Here is a 20,360-nt window from a genome sequence, read left to right on the forward strand (position 1 = left end):
GACCCTGATGAGACGCCACATCATGCGGCGTCTCATCTGGGTCTACGCTGTTTGCCAAGGCTTTTTTGTAGACGCTAGGCATAAATGGGTTTAGATGTTTCCAATAAAAAGGCGCTTACCACCGCCAGTAAAGCTTACCTTAGACACTCCAATTCTGTCAACTGCGAATATAAGTCTGCAGTACGCAGCGTTAGGATCTTCAGAGCAACTTCTCTGCCATTTCCGGTGGCCGGATACAGCGCCGAGTACACTGTAGAAAAGCTGCCCTTTCCGATTTCACGGATTCGCCGAATCTGCGCTACATCGATCAAGTCTTTCGTGACGAATTTTAATCCGTATAGTTTGAGTTGTCCAATTATGTCCTGCAGCGTGAGTTGAATAGGCTTAAACTCTCGGGTAATTGTCTTGGAGGACCGCCGGTCTCTCTGTATTTGCTCCACTTGTTGAATGTCTGCCTTTATCTGTGCCGGAATAGTTTCTTCGCAAAGGTCCTTTATTTTACTCTCAAACAAGGACATGTACGTTTCTGAGATAAATTTGTCGATGACCGACTCTTTAAAGAAATCTTCGATCACTTGTTCTGTCCATATTGTCATGTACTTCGCTTTATCTTTCATATATTCCGTTCGTTGCTGTTTTGCCTGAACGGTCTGTTTTATAAGCATCCCAACCCCCACTGGCAGGAACAACAACGAGGCGGCTGTAACCACGGGGATCCATAGGGGAGCAGCCACAATCAAAATCACCTTTTCACTTGTGGTAAATACAGAGGTTTTCACTTCAATGATCTGTTTCCCAAAATCTATAAAAGACCATTACGACAAAATTAGACAGCAGTCGCTGGTAGCTCACGAATTACAAGCATACATTATTTCTTAGTGACCTTTGTAAAAGTTTATTTAACTTTTATTCAACATTTTTATGGTTGTACTTGTCTGAAGGTTTTATAAATGACCAATCCGACGAAAGGTTTTTCCAGAAGTAAGTATCATTTTTAACTTTTAATATAAACGGAAATGCAGTTTTAAGATGACATTGCCGACCTTACAAACCAGTCTAATTATTTAGCAAGACAAAGAACTGTTGTGGAGGTATTATTCACATTTGGGTTAGATTATCGGTGGGTGACAAACATATTTATTCACAACCATACCTGACAATCTTCTCTCTGGAGTTATTATATCGCCTTCTATGAGGTTCTGAATATCAGTACACTCTTCCGTCAGTAACTTGCATTCAAGCTTAAATTCGTGTGTAAGCTCGTCCTGAACTGTCTTCACTATTTGGTTACCAGCTTCCCACTTCGTGATTTCATCCATTATTCGGGCTTGTATCATACGCTCTCCTTTAAGTTTCGTCGCGTCAAAATCGTCCGCTTCGATAACCGGCGCCTGTAAATCTGTCCAGAGTTTAATCCGAGCTTGTACATCGGGGTCGTGTAAATACGCGAAGAGAGAACTCGCAAGATTGCGACATCTGACCTGAGCAAATTCTCGTAATCTCTTCTTCACCTGTTGAATAAATACAGGAAAATGCAAATCCAGAATTATCATAAGGAGATAGTTACGGAATACCGTTAGGGCCATCGTGGTTACACATTAAAAGCCAGAGGGCGACAATGCGATAGTGCGATAGTACGATGGCGACAACGCGATAGTACGATGGCGGAAACGCGAGAGTACGATGGCTACAATGCGATAGTACGATGGCGACAATGCGACAACGCGATGGCGACAATGCGATAGTACGATGGCGACAGTGCGACAATACAATGGCAACAATGTGATAGTACGATGGCGACAATGCGACAGTGCGATAATACGATTACGACAGTGCGATAGTACGATGGCGACAATGCGATAATTCGATAAAACGATGACAACAGTGCTACAATACGATGGCGACAGTGCGATATAGTACGTGGCGACAATACGATAATACGATGACGACAGTACGACAACGCGATAGTACGATGGCGACAATGCGATAGGACGATGGCAACAATGCGATTATTCGATGGTGACAGTAAGATATGACTATCGCATTGTCGCAATCGTACTATCGCGTTGTCGCATTGTCGCCATATACTATCGCATTGTCGCCATCGTACTATTGCACAATCGCATTGTCGCCCTCCGAATTTTAATGTGTAACCTCGATGGCACTAACAGTATTCCGCAGATAGTATTGTCAACATCAGCTAGTGATTTAAGCCTCGTTCTGTAAAAATAGGTCTTAATGCATGTGCGTTGAGTGTAGTCCCAAATTTGCGTGTGCAGTGCGCACAGGCCAATCGGGTATTACATTTTCCGCCTTAACTTAATTTTCCCTAAGGAGAGACTTCCGTGAATGAAAAATTCCATAAAGGAAGAAAATTCAGTCCTTGATTAGCCTTGCGGACTGCACAGGCTAATACGCAACGACACTTTATGCATATGAACGATGCTGAAATACCGTCGCCATGGCGTAGTGGATATGGTGTCCGTCTAGCGACCGGTAGTTCATGGGTTCGATCCCCACTATCGTAGAGTTCTTTCCATCTTCCCCATGGACACCAAGTACTGGTTCTAGTAACAAGAAACGGACTCAAGAGTGTTTCAAATAAGCCTTAAGCTTTCGTTGAGCTAAAATAAATAGGTTTAAACTAAACACAGAAAAAAGGCAAATCTAGAAACATTATTAGCAGAGTTCTGTAAACAACCGTGAGTATAAATTATGTCTAATATTAATAGTAAAAGACATGAGTGGTATTAACTCAAGAGTGGTGAGTTCAATATGTTTAAAGCAGACACACGTACGTGGCCCGCGTCTTCTCTTAGCGTCGCCAGACGAGTGTTCACCTCTTCGAACAGGCGTTTCTTTTCCACTTCCGTTGCGCGAGCACGATTAACGCGTGCAGCCACGTACTTCCGTATTTGCTCGAGAAAGTTGCCTATCCATCTGGAAATTGAGGTAAAATGATACAGGAAGCCTAAAAAACAATTATTCTTTCCATATATTTGTTATGACTTTTTGTGAAAAAATACATGAGTTATAAGTACTGTTCTAGCCAATTAGTGCGGAGAATGGAATGTAAGCAATGTTTAATTTAAAGAAACTGAACAGCCAGAGCATGCAGCTAGATAATGGAGATCTATTGAGTCGCGTTCTGAGAAAACTGGGCTTAATGTATGTGCGTAAAGTATCGTTCCAGATTAGCATGTGCAGTCCGCACAGGCTAATCAGGGACGACACTTTCCGCCGAAACTGGCTTTTCGTGTAGAAGAGACATCCTTTAAACGAAAAATACCATTAGACCGGAAAGTGTCGTCCCTGATTAGCCTGTGCTGACAGACACATGCATTAAGCCCCGTTTTCTTAGAACGCGTCTTTATTGAGCCTCTTTCTGACTCTGAGCTCAATGCATGTGCGCAAAGTGTCTTCACGGATAAGCCTGTGCGGATTGTACATACAAATCTGTGACGTGCACATGCATCCAGCCCAGTTTTTCTCGAGCGCGGCTCAAATTATTAACCTGTAGTGTATGTTCGCGTTGCCCGTGAGACTCGATAAGATCAGCTTCTGCAGCCCTCCCATCAGCGCCGCATACCGTTCCGTGTAGCCGATACCGGAAGTGATGTATCTGCTCGCCTGAATAAACAACTTACGTGAATTTATTTTCTGAATAAGAATTAACAAAGAATAAAAATGTCAAATAATTATGCGGTAATCGTAATATTATATCATAAACCTTCTTAAGAACAAACACCGGTTGAATCAGCAACTTCATATATTGTATAACGTGTTATGATACAAGAACAAAACGTAAATTAGCATCGTTTTGTTTGACATCAGCTGCAGAGATTTCATCGGTGTACATTAAAGACATATACATTAAACGCACCTTTTATCTACATCGTACACCGCATTTTATCGGAAATATTCACCAAAAACGTAAATACATGTATTGTGATAGAGTTATTAAGCACAGAACCCAACGGATTGTCTTGTGAAAGTTTATAGGATATATGCGGAACAACCGGTCCAGTAAATTACTAGAGGATTGTCTTAGCCCATTTATGCCTTGCGTCTAGAAAAATGGCATTGGCAAACAGCGTAGACCCAGATGAGACGCCGCATGATTCGGCGTCTTATCAGGGTCTGTGCTGTTTGCTTAAAGAAATTTCTGTAAGAAATATTCAATTCTGTAAGAAATATTCTAAATATAATCTATTGAAATAAAGGTACTAGACATCCCTAATTTTGGAAATAAATTGATCCAATTTAGAAGGATGGGAAAGTCCACTAGGCATAAATGGGTTAGACAAACAACAGTCCGCTACCGGGTTTATGATGTCGGAGTAAGAACAGATCTCCATAAGAGCCTTGTCCTGAGAAAACTGTGTCATCCCAGAGTGACTTTCGGTAAGGAGAGACTTCCTTGAAACTAAAAATATCATAAAAGCGGAAAGTGTCGTCCCTGATTAACCTGTACGGATTGCACAGGCTAATCTGGGACGACACTTTACGCACATGCATTATGTCCAGTTTTCTCAGAACACGACTCATAAGTTGTACGAAGCTAGCTTCAGAACCTGTTTGTATGGCTAGATGTAGATTTTAGTTTCCGAATATTTCTGTAACTAGAGCAATCACAATTTTGGTCTGATAACAGTGAAATAACGTGCATATTCCGCATATGGCCGTCTATCCTCATACAGCGTTTCATCAACATTACTTAATTATTATTTAGTTGACGCATCCATATTTTTGTTTTCCCTAATGTCTGTAACAAACGAAACTACATGTATAAGGACAAAAAAAAGAAGAAGTACATGTATTCCCATTTTTTGAAGAATCCAGATTCGGATCGACAAATCGGCACACGATAAAAAACGGACATACCGGGGGTAAATATCTAAACCTTCCGGGTACACCGGTACACAAACTATAGCAATATCTCAGTGGTGCATATTTGGTACATTCATCCAATATAATTAAGAACGTAACTCTAATATTTTTCGTAAATTTCTATTTTTTTTTTAGGATGTGAAAACATTACTTATAATTAAATATCTTAAATATTAATTAAATTGGAATGATATACGATTCTGTCAAAAAGATCTTAAACGAACAATATCTTTCTAAAATACAGTCACATTAGGAAACAATCATTAATATTTACCTTCAGTAAACATTATTAAACATTTCATTGAGTCGTGTTCTGAGAAAACTGGGCATAATGCATGTGCGTAAAGTGTCGTCCCAGATTAGCCTGTGCAATCCGCACAGGCTATTCAGGGACGACACTTTCCGCTTTTATGTTATTTTTCTTTTTCTTTTTTAGAAGTCTCTTTTTAGCAAAAATCTAATTTAGGCGGAAAGTGTCACGGATTGCACAGGCTAATCTGGGACGACACTTCATGCACATGCATTATGCCCAGTTTTCTCAGAACACGACTCAATTGAATATGCAATAAAAAGTATCAATACTTCTGTTTGCACGATATCAAGTATGTCAACTAATATCTCCGATTTCAGTTAACCCCATAAATATCATCGAGGACCCAGCAAACTGTGCCGGTAGAATGTATATCGTATTCTTGAATACGATCATATTCAAGTTAAAGTATAATTAATGGGGCGGAAGGTCAATTCTCAACATCTATTTGCAAGTCGTAACAAGCAAAATGATATATATGATTCGATGTGGTAAGATTGATTACAGAGTAAATAACGTTCTTTGTGTGTAATGAAACACGTGTGAATTGCAATTTACGTGCGGTACAAGCAGGTGTTGGAAAACTGTGATTTATGATAGTGCGTAAAGTGTCATCCCAAATAAGCCTTTTAGCCCGCACAGGCTAACCAGGTACGACACTTTCCGCTTTTATGAAATGTTCCGTTTAAATAAAGTCTCTTCTGAACAAAATCCAGTTAAGGCGGAAAGTGTCGTCCTGGACAAGCCTGTGCGGAATACACAGTCTAATCTGGGACGACAATTTACGCACATGCATTAAGCCTAATTTTTCCAGAGCGAGAATCAAACATGCATGGCTGCTTTAACGATGACAAGTATGCAATCGTCTTGTTGTACACTCGCGAGATGCAATCAAATATGCAAACAACTGTTTAAAAATAACTCTGTACAAAGCGAAATCGGCATACCTATATTGCATACCCAGGCGTTGTGCATTTGTAAATTATAACCCTCTCCGGTGCAACCGCGTGTTTCAATAAGATGCAAATACAAACGCGAACGAAAGAGCAATTGTGTCGTGTCCTGAGAAAAATGGGCATAATGCATGTGCGTAAACTGTCATCCAATATAAGCCTGTGCATTCCGCACAAGCTAATTAGGGACGACACTTTCCGCCGAAACTTGATTTTCGGTAAGGAGGGACTTCCTTGAAACTAAAAATACCATAAAAGCGGAATGTGTCGTCCCTGATTAGCATGTGGGGACTGCACAGGCTAATCTGGGACGACACTTTACGCACATGCATTTAGCCCAGTTTTCTCAGAACGACGCTCAATTAATCGTACCTCAGTGGTGCTCATTTTGTACATATATCTGTCCCAGGAGAAGCCCGGTAGGTGCTTCTTCAGTTTGTCCACCGTGTCCTGCCAGACCTGCGCCTCGGAACCGGGCTGGTTCCGCTCCCGCTCCTCCACGATATCCCACTTGTTGCACACGAACATGGTACAACTGGGGTCGAAACTGAACAAGCCGCCCTTAGTCTCCTCCAGCTTCAGGCGATTGAAGATCGTCACCAGCTGCGAACAACAAGATACGTATTGATTATATGAGGCTCAAGTCACGTGCGTAAAGTGTCCTCCCAGATTAGCCTGTGCAGTCCGCACAGGCTAATCAGGGACGACATTTCCCGCTGTTATGGTCTTTTTCGTTGAAAGAAAGTACAAAATGTATTTCCTAAACAAAAATCATTTCAATGCGGAAAGTGTCGTACCTGATTAGCCTGTGCAAACTGCAGGCTAATCTGTGAGAACACTTTAATCACATGACTTTATTCCAGTTTTCTCATAACAATGCTCATAATACTTTGTATATTTGTATCATTTTTATACACACAAACATTAATAAATAAAAGCCATGTGCTTGTTAATTAACTAATCTTGCCCATGCCGTGTAAAGTGTATTTGATAATCAGAAATACCCCTTGTTTTACTTGTGTCATCTTCAGGTGTATTTATTTGTAAAGAATCGGTTTTATGCAATACATAAATAATTTCAAGAATAAACTGTCCTCAAAAAAGTCTTCAACCATTAGAGTCGCAAATACTAATTTGATAGTACACTTTTCGCTTAGTCTATATTTTCGTTTAAAACAGACTTTCTTTTAACGAAATGTTACATCGGAAAGTGTCGTCACGGATTAGGGATTATGGTTGTGGGGACAACACAGGCTAATATAGGACGACGCTTAACGCACATACATTAAGCCCAGTTTTCCCAGAGCGAGGCTCATTTATCAATAGTATTTGTTTTTGAAGAAAACGAGTGTAGATGGTCGTAACTTAATACGTATACAACATGTCTTTTGAGGACACATTTTATTATTTTTACAGAAAGTGTCGCATTTAGTAGTTGGATCATATTTTATGTTAAGGTGTATGATATGTTGATGGTTAGTTATTATTACGTATGAGCCGCTCTCTATGAACACTCTGGTGTTCGTGCATTCCGCACGGGCTAATCAGGGACGCCACTTTCCGCTTTTATGATTTTTTTTCGTTTAAAGGAAGTATCTTCATAGCGAACATCCAGTGTGGGTGGAAAGTGTCATCCCTGATTAGCCTGTGTGGACTTAACAAGCTAATATGGGACGACACTTGAAGCACATGCATTAACCCATTTATGCATAGCATCTAGAAAAAAAGGCCTTCGCAAACAGCGTAGACCCAGATGAGACGCCGCATCATGTGGCGTCTCATCTGGGTCTGCGCTGTTTGTTTACAGGAATTTCTGTAAGAAATATTCTAAATACAGAAATAAATATACTAGACATCCATAATTTTTTAAATAAATTGATCCAATTAGACGGATGGGAGAGCCTTCTAGGCAAAACTGGGTTAAACCCAGGTTTCTCCGAGCGAGGCTGGTATACAGAACACACCCTGTCCTCCTGGACCCCGCCGGAGTTGGCGCTGTTGAGGACGTAGATGAAGGCTGCCGCCTTAGGGAGGTACTCGAACAGTTTCTCGGACAGCAGCTTGCACTCACCGACGCCCGGTGTGTCAACGATTGTCACATGCGACTGTATGTTATATAAAACCATTTAATACATGACACGCAATAGCCATATAACCTGCATACATCGATTCTTAAAACGTTACGATGAATTCATAAATTCAAACAAGAGTCGAGTAATTTAAACGAAACAAAAGATTACTGTAAGGTTTTTTTTTACTCATGAAACTTTGACACAGATAAATAAAAATATAACTGTTTGAAAGGTATTCGCAAGTTATATTGAATTGTTTGTTTGGCAAAACTTGCATCACCTGACTACTTTAATTAACTTGAATCCGAAGTTGCTATTTAGATTTTACCATATCGATATGTGTTGATATGTGCTTTGTGTAATAGTTTGGCCAAACTGTTTTTGTAAATTATTAGGTTTACCAAAATCCATCATTGAATCGAAAAAAATGAATAATAATACTCAATACCAATAACATCATATTACGTTCGGAGTACACGAATGTCCATCAAAATATATCCGCAAAATAATATATATATACCGCTTAATATATGTTTAATCAAATCTGGCCATTTTGTTGAATCAATTGTAGGAGAAACGCCTCACATATTTAAATTTGCATATTTCCACTGCGGACATGACTATGTGTATGAAATAAATACTTAATCATATCGGGCACTATATTGGTTCGTTTTACATGGAACAAACACTAGTAGTTTCAGCAGTAACCTCAGTGGTCTCCTTTTCACAAGTATTAATTGTTTTTTTTTTGACGGAAACAAAACCATATATGCATACTGGATCACGTAAAACACTTGACATGTCTGCTAGATTAAGTGTTTTACTGCGCATATTGCGAGTTTACGAACGATGTTGTCGATTGTATGTGTTTGTTTAAGTATGTTTATAGGGGCAAGGATAACGCCGTTTCACGAAGTATAATTTTCGCAGCGACGCATTCGTTTGTAATTAGAATCTTTGCAAAATTGGATGCGATATAAAAAGCTAGATTTGTTTACATCTCTTAATTTTATACATTAACCATATGTACATGTATATTAAAGAACAAAGCTACACAATCTCTCTCTGTCGCAGTTAAAGGCGGTTGAAATTGGAAACCATGCGAATATGGCGCATATGGAACATATAAAAAAAACAACTGGTCAAACTTCAACTTCATGAGTTGTAATCAATCACTCTAATAAGAAATTACTTATATAAATTAACGCAAATTAGAAATATAACAATAGTATAAAAATTACACGCACGTTGTTCCCGAGCAGCGGCAGTTGCCAGTAGATATCCACACATTTATATTCCGTTCCAGCATCTCGGTGCGTCACTTCCTGTTTCAACTTCTCCAGCGCTTCCACGTCATTCTCGCGGATCGTCTGCCTATGTTCCGTGCCGTCTGCCTTGTGTACCACGTAGTAGCGTTCGGCGTCTGTCGCGATAGGGTGCACGCGGCAAATGGTTGACGTCGCGCACAGCAACGAGTACGGAAGCACATCAGTTCCCAACAGCAAATTCAGGAAGCTGCTTTTGCCGGCGCTTGTTTCTCCTGTGTTACATACACGGTTTAGTTTAAAGGATTTTTTATGAATACACCAAAAACACAAAATAAAATATTGATTTCAATCACTAAGTTTTTAAAGAGCGAATCCGGTATGCATGGTTTTGTAAAGGTTTTGATGTCTTGTTTAACAAATAATATCTTTATAACCTTATTAATTTGTAACAGAGTAGTTTGTATTTCTTTGCATGCAACATATACATCATAACAAACACGTAGTAATATATGGAATGATTTCAGTGGTTGAAAATCATCGAATTGTGCCTCGTTCTGAGAAAACAGGGCTTAATGCATTTGCGTAAAGTATCACCCCAAATAAGCCTGTGTTATCCGCACAAGCTTATCAGGGAAGATTCTTTTCGACTTAAGTAGATTTTCGTTTCGTTAAGAACATTCTCCCTTAAAACGAAAAATTCAGTAGAAGTGAAGTGTCGTCCCTGATTAACCTGTTTCTGGACTGCAGGCTCATTTGGGATGACACTTTACGCACATGCATTAAGCCCACTTGTCCCATAATAAGGCTCGTGTTAATTACTATAAGACCTTACCTGCAACAACAATTGGACATTCGGCCTCCAATAGGTCTTTTTTGTATTTGGACATTTTGGAAACATAATCTCCATATAATTCCGATAGGGACGTCTGAAGATCTTTAGTTAAATGTCCCACAAAGTCGAGTATAGTGGTGTACATCTCAGCTAGATCATCCTTCATTTGGCGATCACGTATGAGTATTTCATTCATTTCGGAATCAAGCTTAAATAAATTTACAAAAAGGTGTATATGTAACTAAATAGACGGCTAGATGTTTGTGGAAAATATTTTCTCACATAATGATAATAGTGACAATTAAAAACTGATACTCATTCACCTTTAACACAAGGAATGGAACCCTTGGAATTAATTTTATTTTAACCAAACTATTATTATTAATGGTTATTGTATTTAGTTAGTTAATCACGTTTATAACATACAAACCTGAACTTATTACAACTAGAAAAAAAAATCAAATAAGTCTCGTTCTGGGAAAACCGGGTTTAAAGCATGTACGAAAAGTGTCGTCACAGATTAGCATGTTCATTCCGCACCGGGTTATCAGGGACGACGCCTGCTTTTATGGAACATTTCGTTTACAGGAGGTCTCTACTTACTATAAATCTAATGTAGGCGTAATGTGTCGTCCCTGATTACTAATCTTTGGCGACACTTTACACACATGCATTCAGCCCCAGGGCGAGGCTTAATTATGCATTACATTTTAAAGAACCTACCGATTGTTGTACGTTATGTTGTGTAGTATGTGCTTTATTTCTCTCTTGAATGATCATTCTCTTAATAAGAAGCCTCATTTCATCCAGGGAGTCCAGATCATGGTCGATGTTACGTTCATCGAGCCAGTCAAACGCTCCGTCGATAGTCAGGTTTTCTACAAAATCGGCTACACTGCTGTCGTGTTCACTTTCACGTTGTTGGGCGTCATCTTGACCACCACTTGTATGGATAGTGTCTTCTTTGGGATCAAATGTCGTTATCGAGACAGTGTGAGAATTGCACAAAACCTTTTGAGAATTGGAAGCAATGTCTGGCTTCATATTGTCGTCTCCGGGAGGACATTGGTTTCTGTCTGGTTTATTGGCGGACGCGTTCATACCACTTGCAGACGCCATGTCGTCTAAACCTGTGTTCAGGTCGCTGGTTGTATTAGAAACTACACTGCCGTGTACAGTTACAGGTGTTTCATTGTGTTCATGATTTGTTAGAGCTTCAGGGATATCATCGTCTTCCCCTGGGTCCCTTGTCGTACTATATAAATCATTGTTCGAATGGACCCCTTTGTCGTCTAGAATTGTATAGTCTAGCTCCATGGTTGTAACTGAAGCCACACTGTCACCTGCAACAGAACCTGTGTCAACAGCATCATCGTTTGTTCCATCGTCAGCACGTTCAACAGAGGCTGCTTTATCCTCCGTTTTAATATATATATCAGCATCGTGTGGGGCCTCCATTGCGTCTAGAGGCTTGTGTTGTGCTCGCACTGAGTCGGAAGTAGAATTGTCGTAAACAATTTCAACTGATTTACCTGTTCCATCGTGTTTCACGGCGTCGTAAATTTAAATCCCTGTGTTATTTGGCTATTAGTACTTTTTACTTTATGTTTCTGCTATCCTTTGAATCAATTGTTATATTCATGATTTATATCTTAAATCAACCGCTACATTAAAAAGTACAATTGAATCCAAAACAACGTATTGTTCGAACGTGTTATATTACAATTACCAAACACCTTGACCTAAAAAATTATGTTAAAATTCATCGCTGCACAACCGTTCACAACGCTATTCCAAATGTATTGTAGTTAGTACGCAATTCATCGCTGTCATTTCAACACGCCTATTTATAAATTTCTGTAGCTTTTATGTTCAAATGATTAGCATAATCAATTTGGTTAAACCATGCACACGACTCAAAAGCTCAACCTCACTTTAAAAATGTAAACGTCCAAAATAGTAATAATGATAATAATAACAGATATATGAACTGAACTAACATCATCAGGAAGACAGTAAATATCAAATATCCAATCAGCTGTCCGAACCGAAATCACATATCACTTATAAAGATAGTAAACATAACAGGTACATCAAAGCGACATCAATATCCGTGTTATTTCAATATGTTCAGTTCAAGGTTTACGTGCGTTTATCTCAAACGACAACCGAAAAAGAAAGCGGAAGATTTTATTTTGGTTTGTGTCGATATAAACACAAGTGTTAAACGTTAGATATTTGTTCAGTGATGTCATTCTGGATCAGCAGACGACATATTGCATAAATCAATCTTACTGAGGATTCCGGAGATAGCCGGTGTATCACGATAGCAGTGAGGCCGGGCAGTGAGGTATACATTGCAAAATACTGCTGAAACAATCGAGGTCTTATTTTAAGCAGAATTGTTTGAATGACACAACACATAGGTGGTATGCAATTGCGTTGTAAATCCGTTTGTTTATTATTTTTATCTTAGTACAAGTAAGATAAAGCGATATTTAATTGTTTTATTAACTATATCAGTGTTAACAAAGGGACCAATTGCTGATAACTGAATAACATAAGCGAATATAGTGCTATATTCAATCATTGTAACAAGTAACAAACAACCTGTCAAAATTAACATTCAGTTGCTTGTCTTTAATTGCGTTATATTGATTTAAAAAAAATAAACTTGATGTAGAGACTTTTGAAAACATCATTTCATGTTTGAATGCGCTGTAAATGGAGTGGAGTAGACGCATAGCTCTAAATATAATTCTTGTCATGTATATACATTCATGTAATCGACGATTTACAAGAGAGCATGTAAAACGCCTAAACGGCGCTAAATTGTAAGGGTATTTATTTTAGTTATATTATAACTCACTTTATTATTTTAATGGGAACATGTAAATGAGCATCGGTTTGGAAAAACGGGGGTTAATGCATGTGCGTAATGTGTCCTCCCTGGTTAGCCTGTACGGTCCCCACAGGTAAATCTGGGATGATACTTCACGCACGTGCATTGAACCCCGTTTTCTCAGAGCGAGGCTCAACGGGTCAGCTGGGCCGTACTCTATATTACCCAATTAAGACAACGTGAAAATAGTGGTAGAGTTGCATCAGCGGGAGAAAAATGTTATCGTCACTACGTTGTTTATGTTTTAATTATTCGACAAGACTCGCGACATACACAAACGAATCAAATTATAATTAAGCCGCGCTCTGAGAAAACATGGCCTAATGCAAGTGCGTACAATTGTATCCCATATTAGGTTGTGCAGTCCATACAGGCTTATCAGGACGAACCTTCCGCTTAGAATAGTTTTCATGAAGGAAATACTTTCTTTAAACAAACAAGGGCTGTTTGTAAAACATGCATGCCCCCCATATGGGCTGTCCGTTGTACTGGCAGCCATTGTGTGAATACAACTTTTGTCACTGTGACCTTGACCTTTGACCTAGTGACCTGAAAATCAATAGGGGTCATCTGCAAGTCACGATCAATGTACCTATGAAGTGTCGTGATCCTAGGCATATGCGTTCTTGAGTTATCATCTGAAAATCATTTTACTATTTCGGCTCACCGTGACCTTGACCTTTGACCTTGTGACCTCAAAATCTATAGGGGTCATCTGCGAGTCATGATCAATCTACCTATGAAGTTTCATGATCCTAGGCATATGCGTTCTTGAGTTATCATCCGAAAATCATTTTACTATTTCGGGTCACCGTGACCTTGACCTTTGACCTAGTGACCTGAAAATCAATAGGGGTCATCTGCGAGTCATGATCAATCAACCTAATAAGTTTCATGATCCTAGGCATATGCGTTCTTGAATTATCAGCCGAAAATCATTTTACTATTTCGGGTCACCGTGACCATGACCTTTGACCTAGTGACCTCAAAATCGACAGGGGTCATCTGCGAGTCATGATCAATCTACCCATGAAGTTTCATGATCCTAGGCGTATGCGTTCTTGAGTTATCATCCGGAAACCATTTTGGGTCACCGTGACCTTGACCTTTTACCTAGTGACCTCAAAATCAATAGGGGTCATCTGCGAATCATAATCTATGTACCCATGAAGTTTCATGATCCTAGGCCCAAGCGTTCTTGAGTTATCGTCTGACAGCCACCTGGTGGACGGACCGACCGACCGACCGACATGAGCAAAGCAATATACCCCCTTTTCTTCGAAGGGGGGCATAAAAATTCCTTAAAGCAAGCGTCGTCCCTGATTGGCGTGTGTGGTATTCACTCATCAAATAATATCAAATAATGCGAGGCAATTACACATTATAGACATGAGTTCGGGGAAGTACATTTGACCTTCACAATTGACCCTGGCCTTTTCGGTAGCTCCATGCAGCGATTTCGCGAAACATCATATATATTATGTCAACATTTTGCCAGTATTTTAAAATTCTCCATTATTAAAGAAAAAAAATTGGACAAGTGATATCTGACACAAAAACTTCAACAATGGCCTTGCATGGTGACCTCCTTATGTGACACAAAGACTCACGTGTTAAAAATATTTTCAAAACTTGAACATGCATTGGACCGGTCAATGGCTCTGTTCAAACCTCAAACTATCAGCTTCAAATTGTCAAACGACCCGCCCTATCGGACAAGCCAACATATGCAGCGTTTTATTCTAATATTCTTCAAGGCCCGAAACTGTTAGAGCTGGCTAATTTACCCGAACGATACAAATATTGGCCAATCGCCATGTGCCAAATGCACATGGTAATGAATCTGCTCACGCCAGGAAACGAGTGTAATGTGATTGAATCTTGGTGTTAATGAGTTTTCACGTTATATTTACGTCACTGTCTTGTGATTTACATATCTCGGAGTTGTATCGCAATAAAAATAATTGATTTTCGTTTTGACAGAACTGGGCGCAATGCATGTGCGTAGCGACGCCAAAATAAGTCCGCACAGGTTAATCAGGGACGACACTTTCCGCTGGTATGGTATTTTTCGTTTACAGCTATCAACTTAGCGAGAATTCAGTTTAGACGGTAAGTTTCGTCCCTAATTAGCCTATGTGGACTGCACATGCTTATCTGAGACGATACTTTACGCACATGCCTTAAACCCCGTTTACCCAGAGCGAGGCTAATTGTGTTGCCTTAAGTTGGATTGTGCCGGTTACAGGACAACTGTCATTCATTAGGTAACACGGAGTCTTTAAATTCCTCCTGAAAAGTACATGTACTTACTAAATAGCTTGTAGAACGTTACGATTTTAACAAAGATGCGTGTGGCATGGGATCGAATCTTACCATGCGGGTTCAGACCACCCATGTTAGCTAGCTGTTATGTAATTACGTTTTACTGCCCGTACGTTGGAAGTAATCCAAGTCTCTTAAAGATTGGACCCGAAATGTGAAGTCTATGGTGCTAACAAAAGCAGTAGAAGGAAAAATGCCCCGCCCACTGGCGGCCATGTTTTTCAACAGACCGAAACCATTTTCAAACTAATCCAAGATTTCATTGGGACGCATGTTCTGACCCAGTTTCAGGAAGATTGGGCACACAATGTGGCTTCAAAAGTGTTAACAAGGTTTTACTAAAACCATTTAAGAAAAACTGCCACGTCCACTTTCAGCCATGTTTTTCAACAAACTGGAACCATTTTCGAACTCATCCAAAGTATCATTGGGACACATGTTCAGACCAAGTTTCATGAAGATTGGACAATTAATGTGGCCTCTATAGAGTGTTAACAAGTAAAATGTTCACAAGGCATGACAAACAAAAAGCGATCACAAAAGCTCACCGTGAGCACCTCATGTTCAAATGAGCTAATTAAAGCGGAAATTGTCGTCCCTGATTAGCTTGTGCGGACTGTACATTCCAATCTGTGACGAAAGTTTGCGCACATGCATTCAACCCCGATTAACGAAAGCCATATAAGCAAATCTGCCCCCCCCTGGCAGCCATGTTTTTCAAACACCTGGAACCATTTCCGAACTCGTCCAAAGTATCATTGAGACACATGTTCTGACCAAGTTTCATGAAGATTGACAACACATGAGACCTCTTGAGTGTTAACAAGTTAAATGTTCATAACGCATGATGGATAAAAGGCGATCACAAAAGCTCACCATGAGCACCTTGTGCTTAAGTGAGCTAATTAAAGCGGAAATTGTTGTTACTGATTAGCCTGTGCGGTCTTCACAGGCTTATTTGGGACGACACTTCACACACAGGCATTCAACCCCATTTTCACAGAGCAAGTCACACTTGAATTTTGTAGACATTGCAAAGTATCGGGATATGTCAAGAAAAACAGAGACCTTGATAACATCATATTTCTGTATTATAATCTACAAAATCTTTAATATGTACACAATAAATAAATGAGATACGATCGACATCCGTACAAAACAACTGATGGAAAAGTAACAAAAACAAAACAATCATTGTACACTCTCATATCATTAGTCTTATAAAATCCACAAACTCATTCATGTTAACAATGTTATATTGCATATTATGTGTAATCATTAACTACAACTTCCACTAAGCACCTTTAGAAAACTGCTTTCATAGTTATTGTGAAAGTATTAAAAAGTATTAATAGACAATTATTAACAGCTTGCATAGAACTGCAAGCAAAATAGTATTGCAACACTTACCAATGTTTACACCTCAAACACATTGTTCTATAAATCATTAGTAGTATCTAAAATGTTGTCAGACCTACATTTACATGTATTCTCAAGATATTCCAAAATTGAAAATAGCCTTACATTTAACTTCTTTGAACCCTTATGCTTCAAAATTGTCAATGATAGATAGAAATCTTATTTTTCTTAAACTGACAACATATATAAGAAAATCTCACTCTAATAAATTTCGAATTTGCAAGATTTTGTTTTTTAATGTCAGTAAAGAATTTGACTATTTGTGAATTCCATATATGACCCGATTTAACTAAAAACAATAGTAACATTATATATTTATTTTTTAATTTTGCAACTATGGCATCTATTATTAAGATAAGATACAGATTTTACCCCAGGCCATTAGAAAAACTAATATCTAGTTCTTTGTCCCTAAAGCCATACACCTTGAAATGAAAGTAAATTTAAGTATAAATAAGAAACATATTTTATCTATGCCAATTAGAATCAGGGGTTTTTCTGCCTATTTTGGGAAAGAGTCTGACAAAATTGGGAATTTTTATCGACAAAATTGGCCATTTTGGGAATTTTTGCTTCGATGAAACTGCTCATTTGGGAAAAATTGTGAATTTATCATGCTTAAATAATTCAGTGGTTTAACAAATAAATTTGTTTTTATTTGTTATTTTGTCTTCTTTATCTAAACAGATGCAATATTTGGCATGTTCAACGTTTATTCAAGTATTGCAGTTTTGTTTTTCAGTTACAGTTACACTCTGAGATAAGAACTGTACAGTCAAAACCTTATAGAAAATATTTTTGACCAAAACAAACACTGGTTAGTCACACAAGTCATAAGATACTTCATTCTTAAAAAAAAAAAAATAAAAAAAAATTGGATTTTTTTTATCATTTCGGTTTGGGATCGGGTCCGTTTGCTTTGGGAGTGCCCCGTTTTCCGGAGGCGCAGACAGTGCTGAAAAACCCCTCAGAATATATATGGTGGTTAGAAGGTAGAAATCCGTCTTTTTTGCGCTTTACAACTTAAAAAATAATATTGTTTGTTGAAATTGACGTATACGTCTAGAAATCCTAATTTCGGTCTTAAAAGCGGTACCGTTTGAAAAATAATTAATAACTTGCTAACTAGGCTATAGATTTGATTTTATCTGTGCCAATTAGAATATATCTGGTGGTTACAAGGTAGAAATCCGTCTTTTTTGCGCTTTAAAACTTAAACATAATCGCGTTTGTCGAAATGGACGTATACGTATAGAAATCCTACTTTCGGTTTTAAAATTAAAAAAAAAATTCTTGCTTACTAGGCCATAGATTTAATGACAATTTGCACACTTTCAAATTGCATCTTTATGTATTGATTAACATGTATTGCATTTCAAGCTGTGTGGCTTTAAATTAATATAAAACATTTGCAACTGAAAACATGTATAACATGTAAGCTGCGATTGTTTTCATTTTCCAACATTTCAGAGCTAGACTTTTTAAAACTGGGCCAGACATGCAGAATTGCAAAGCATCGTGTATTCAAGTAACAGCTAAGCGTTGGGTCACTCACAAAAAAAACTGAAATATGAATTAAACAAACTACTATTACTAGGAAACTGCTATTTTTCATCTTATTTAATTTAAGCTAAATAATACTGCTGCATTACATGTATTGGAAAACCAGGCAAAATGCAAGTGCGAAAAGTATCCCCAATGATAAGCACGTGAAAGTATCCCCAATGATTAACGCGTGAAAGTATCCCCAATGATTAGCGCGTGCAGTGTGCACAGGCTGATCAGGGAAGACACTTTCCAGTTTTACTGAATTTTTAGTTTAAAGACAGTCTCTTGTGAGCGAAAATATATTCTAGACGGAAAGAGTTGTCACATATTAGCCTTATTGTATTGCACAGGCTAGTCTGGGACGACTCTTTACCCTGCACAGGCTAGTCTGGGACGACACTTTACACACAAGCATTAAGTCTGGTATATCCAGAGAAAGGCTCATACATACTCTTACAGCGAACAGTGCCAGATCTTTTTACTAAAACGTAACAAATCTAAATAGTACTAGATTTTCATTTTTGCTATTATCACTACAAAAATATCAAGGCAACATGAAAATGAACACAATTTAGAACATACTATTAGTATAAATTTTAACAAAATATTCCATCACTCTCACATACATGTATGTGTCATTTTCATTTAACCCTTAACAAAGGTTAAAACTTAAATTAACTTTCTTATACCAACTTCTGAACAAACAAGAAAAAACATTATGACTGAAGGTCTTTCAATAACCTCATTTGACAGCTTAAAATTATAATTCTGAAATATTGCACAAGAACTTAATAAAAAATATTTTGATTTCCAATGAAAAGCACAAATTCCTGAATAAATTGATTGGACAGGGTTGGAATGTCACTGGGAAATTTCTGCACTCCTTGTATAAGCAAGATCACCACCGGGTAGCCCAACACTAGATATCGGAGGGACCCCAGGGTCCACATGTTTAGATTGTTGACTTTCAACAGAGAGAATTTTAATAGGGTCTATAAGCTTTAATGTGCTTCAGTGGAATTAGTCTTTTAACTGAGATCAGTTTTATCTAGCTCACAAACACTATGCTCTGCAACAGAATGATCAAGATTTGATTCCTTTAAAGGTAGAATATAACTATCCTCTGGAATTCCATTGTTGGCACCTATGTTCTCCACCTCAGCAGCCTTGTGTATAGGTGTCTCAGGCATGATACAAGGTATGGTGGTGGTGGCAGTGTTAAAGTCAACTTCGGGGTGAATGGGTTGGAATGCAGACCCCTTCTCGGAGTCGCCCCGTGCCCCTGGGTCCCTGGATGTGCAGGGGGCTTGAGGTGGTTACGTTTCGGGTCCCCGTAAAGCAGGGAATGGACTGGGCTGGCTGACCGGTCCCTGTTGGGTATCGATGGCGCCGAGGATTCCTGCTCATCTAGGAAACGCTCCATGTAATCCCTGCAATATAGTCACCAATGTCAGCAAGATGTGCACAGTGCAGAGTATTATCTCAGACTTACATACACAAGTTCTAATAATTTCATAGAAATTAAAAACTCAGGAATTTACATGTCCACAAAATTGTCATTTAAAAATAAACCAAAAGATTTCATGCCGACAAATATTCAATGATTTTGCAGTATAAACAAATGGTCAGGTGTTTGTAAAATAGGGAAAATGTGCATGGCATTCTTTTACACAAAAAGTAAGAAGTATGACCAGGTGTTAACAAAGAAAGAAAAAACTAATTATTTCATTTTTTCTTAACTTTTAAAATATTTTTTTCACAGAGCTTGAAATTATACTTTTCAAATGGGAAATTTGGTAATGTAAATCTTATTCGGGACTTATTTCAGTTCCACCATCTCA

The 20,360-nt window shown here is 38.5% G+C and overlaps 1 protein-coding gene across 4 annotated transcripts in view; it reads right to left on the bottom strand.

Annotated features, from left to right (window-relative positions):
• LOC127850051 (dual serine/threonine and tyrosine protein kinase-like) overlaps positions 1 to 20,360 on the bottom strand; it is a 156,061-nt gene that overhangs the window by 5,054 nt on the left and 130,647 nt on the right. The window contains exons 2-10 of one of the 4 annotated variants that reach the window (XM_052382784.1): positions 11,049 to 11,668; positions 10,326 to 10,533; positions 9,473 to 9,765; positions 8,118 to 8,258; positions 6,526 to 6,756; positions 3,515 to 3,630; positions 2,799 to 2,940; positions 1,154 to 1,511; positions 139 to 802 (exon numbers count right to left, since the gene is read on the bottom strand). In XM_052382784.1, coding sequence (XP_052238744.1) covers positions 139 to 802; positions 1,154 to 1,511; positions 2,799 to 2,940; positions 3,515 to 3,630; positions 6,526 to 6,756; positions 8,118 to 8,258; positions 9,473 to 9,765; positions 10,326 to 10,533; positions 11,049 to 11,668 — 2,773 coding nt within the window. Of the gene's footprint in view, positions 1 to 138; positions 803 to 1,153; positions 1,512 to 2,798; positions 2,941 to 3,514; positions 3,631 to 6,525; positions 6,757 to 8,117; positions 8,259 to 9,472; positions 9,766 to 10,325; positions 10,534 to 11,048; positions 12,062 to 20,360 lie in introns of all 4 variants that reach the window. The other 3 variants (XM_052382785.1, XM_052382783.1, XM_052382782.1) reach the window with 3 other exon arrangements.

This window comes from Dreissena polymorpha, chromosome 11, assembly GCF_020536995.1.
Source record: "Dreissena polymorpha isolate Duluth1 chromosome 11, UMN_Dpol_1.0, whole genome shotgun sequence".
NCBI lineage: Eukaryota > Metazoa > Mollusca > Bivalvia > Myida > Dreissenidae > Dreissena > Dreissena polymorpha.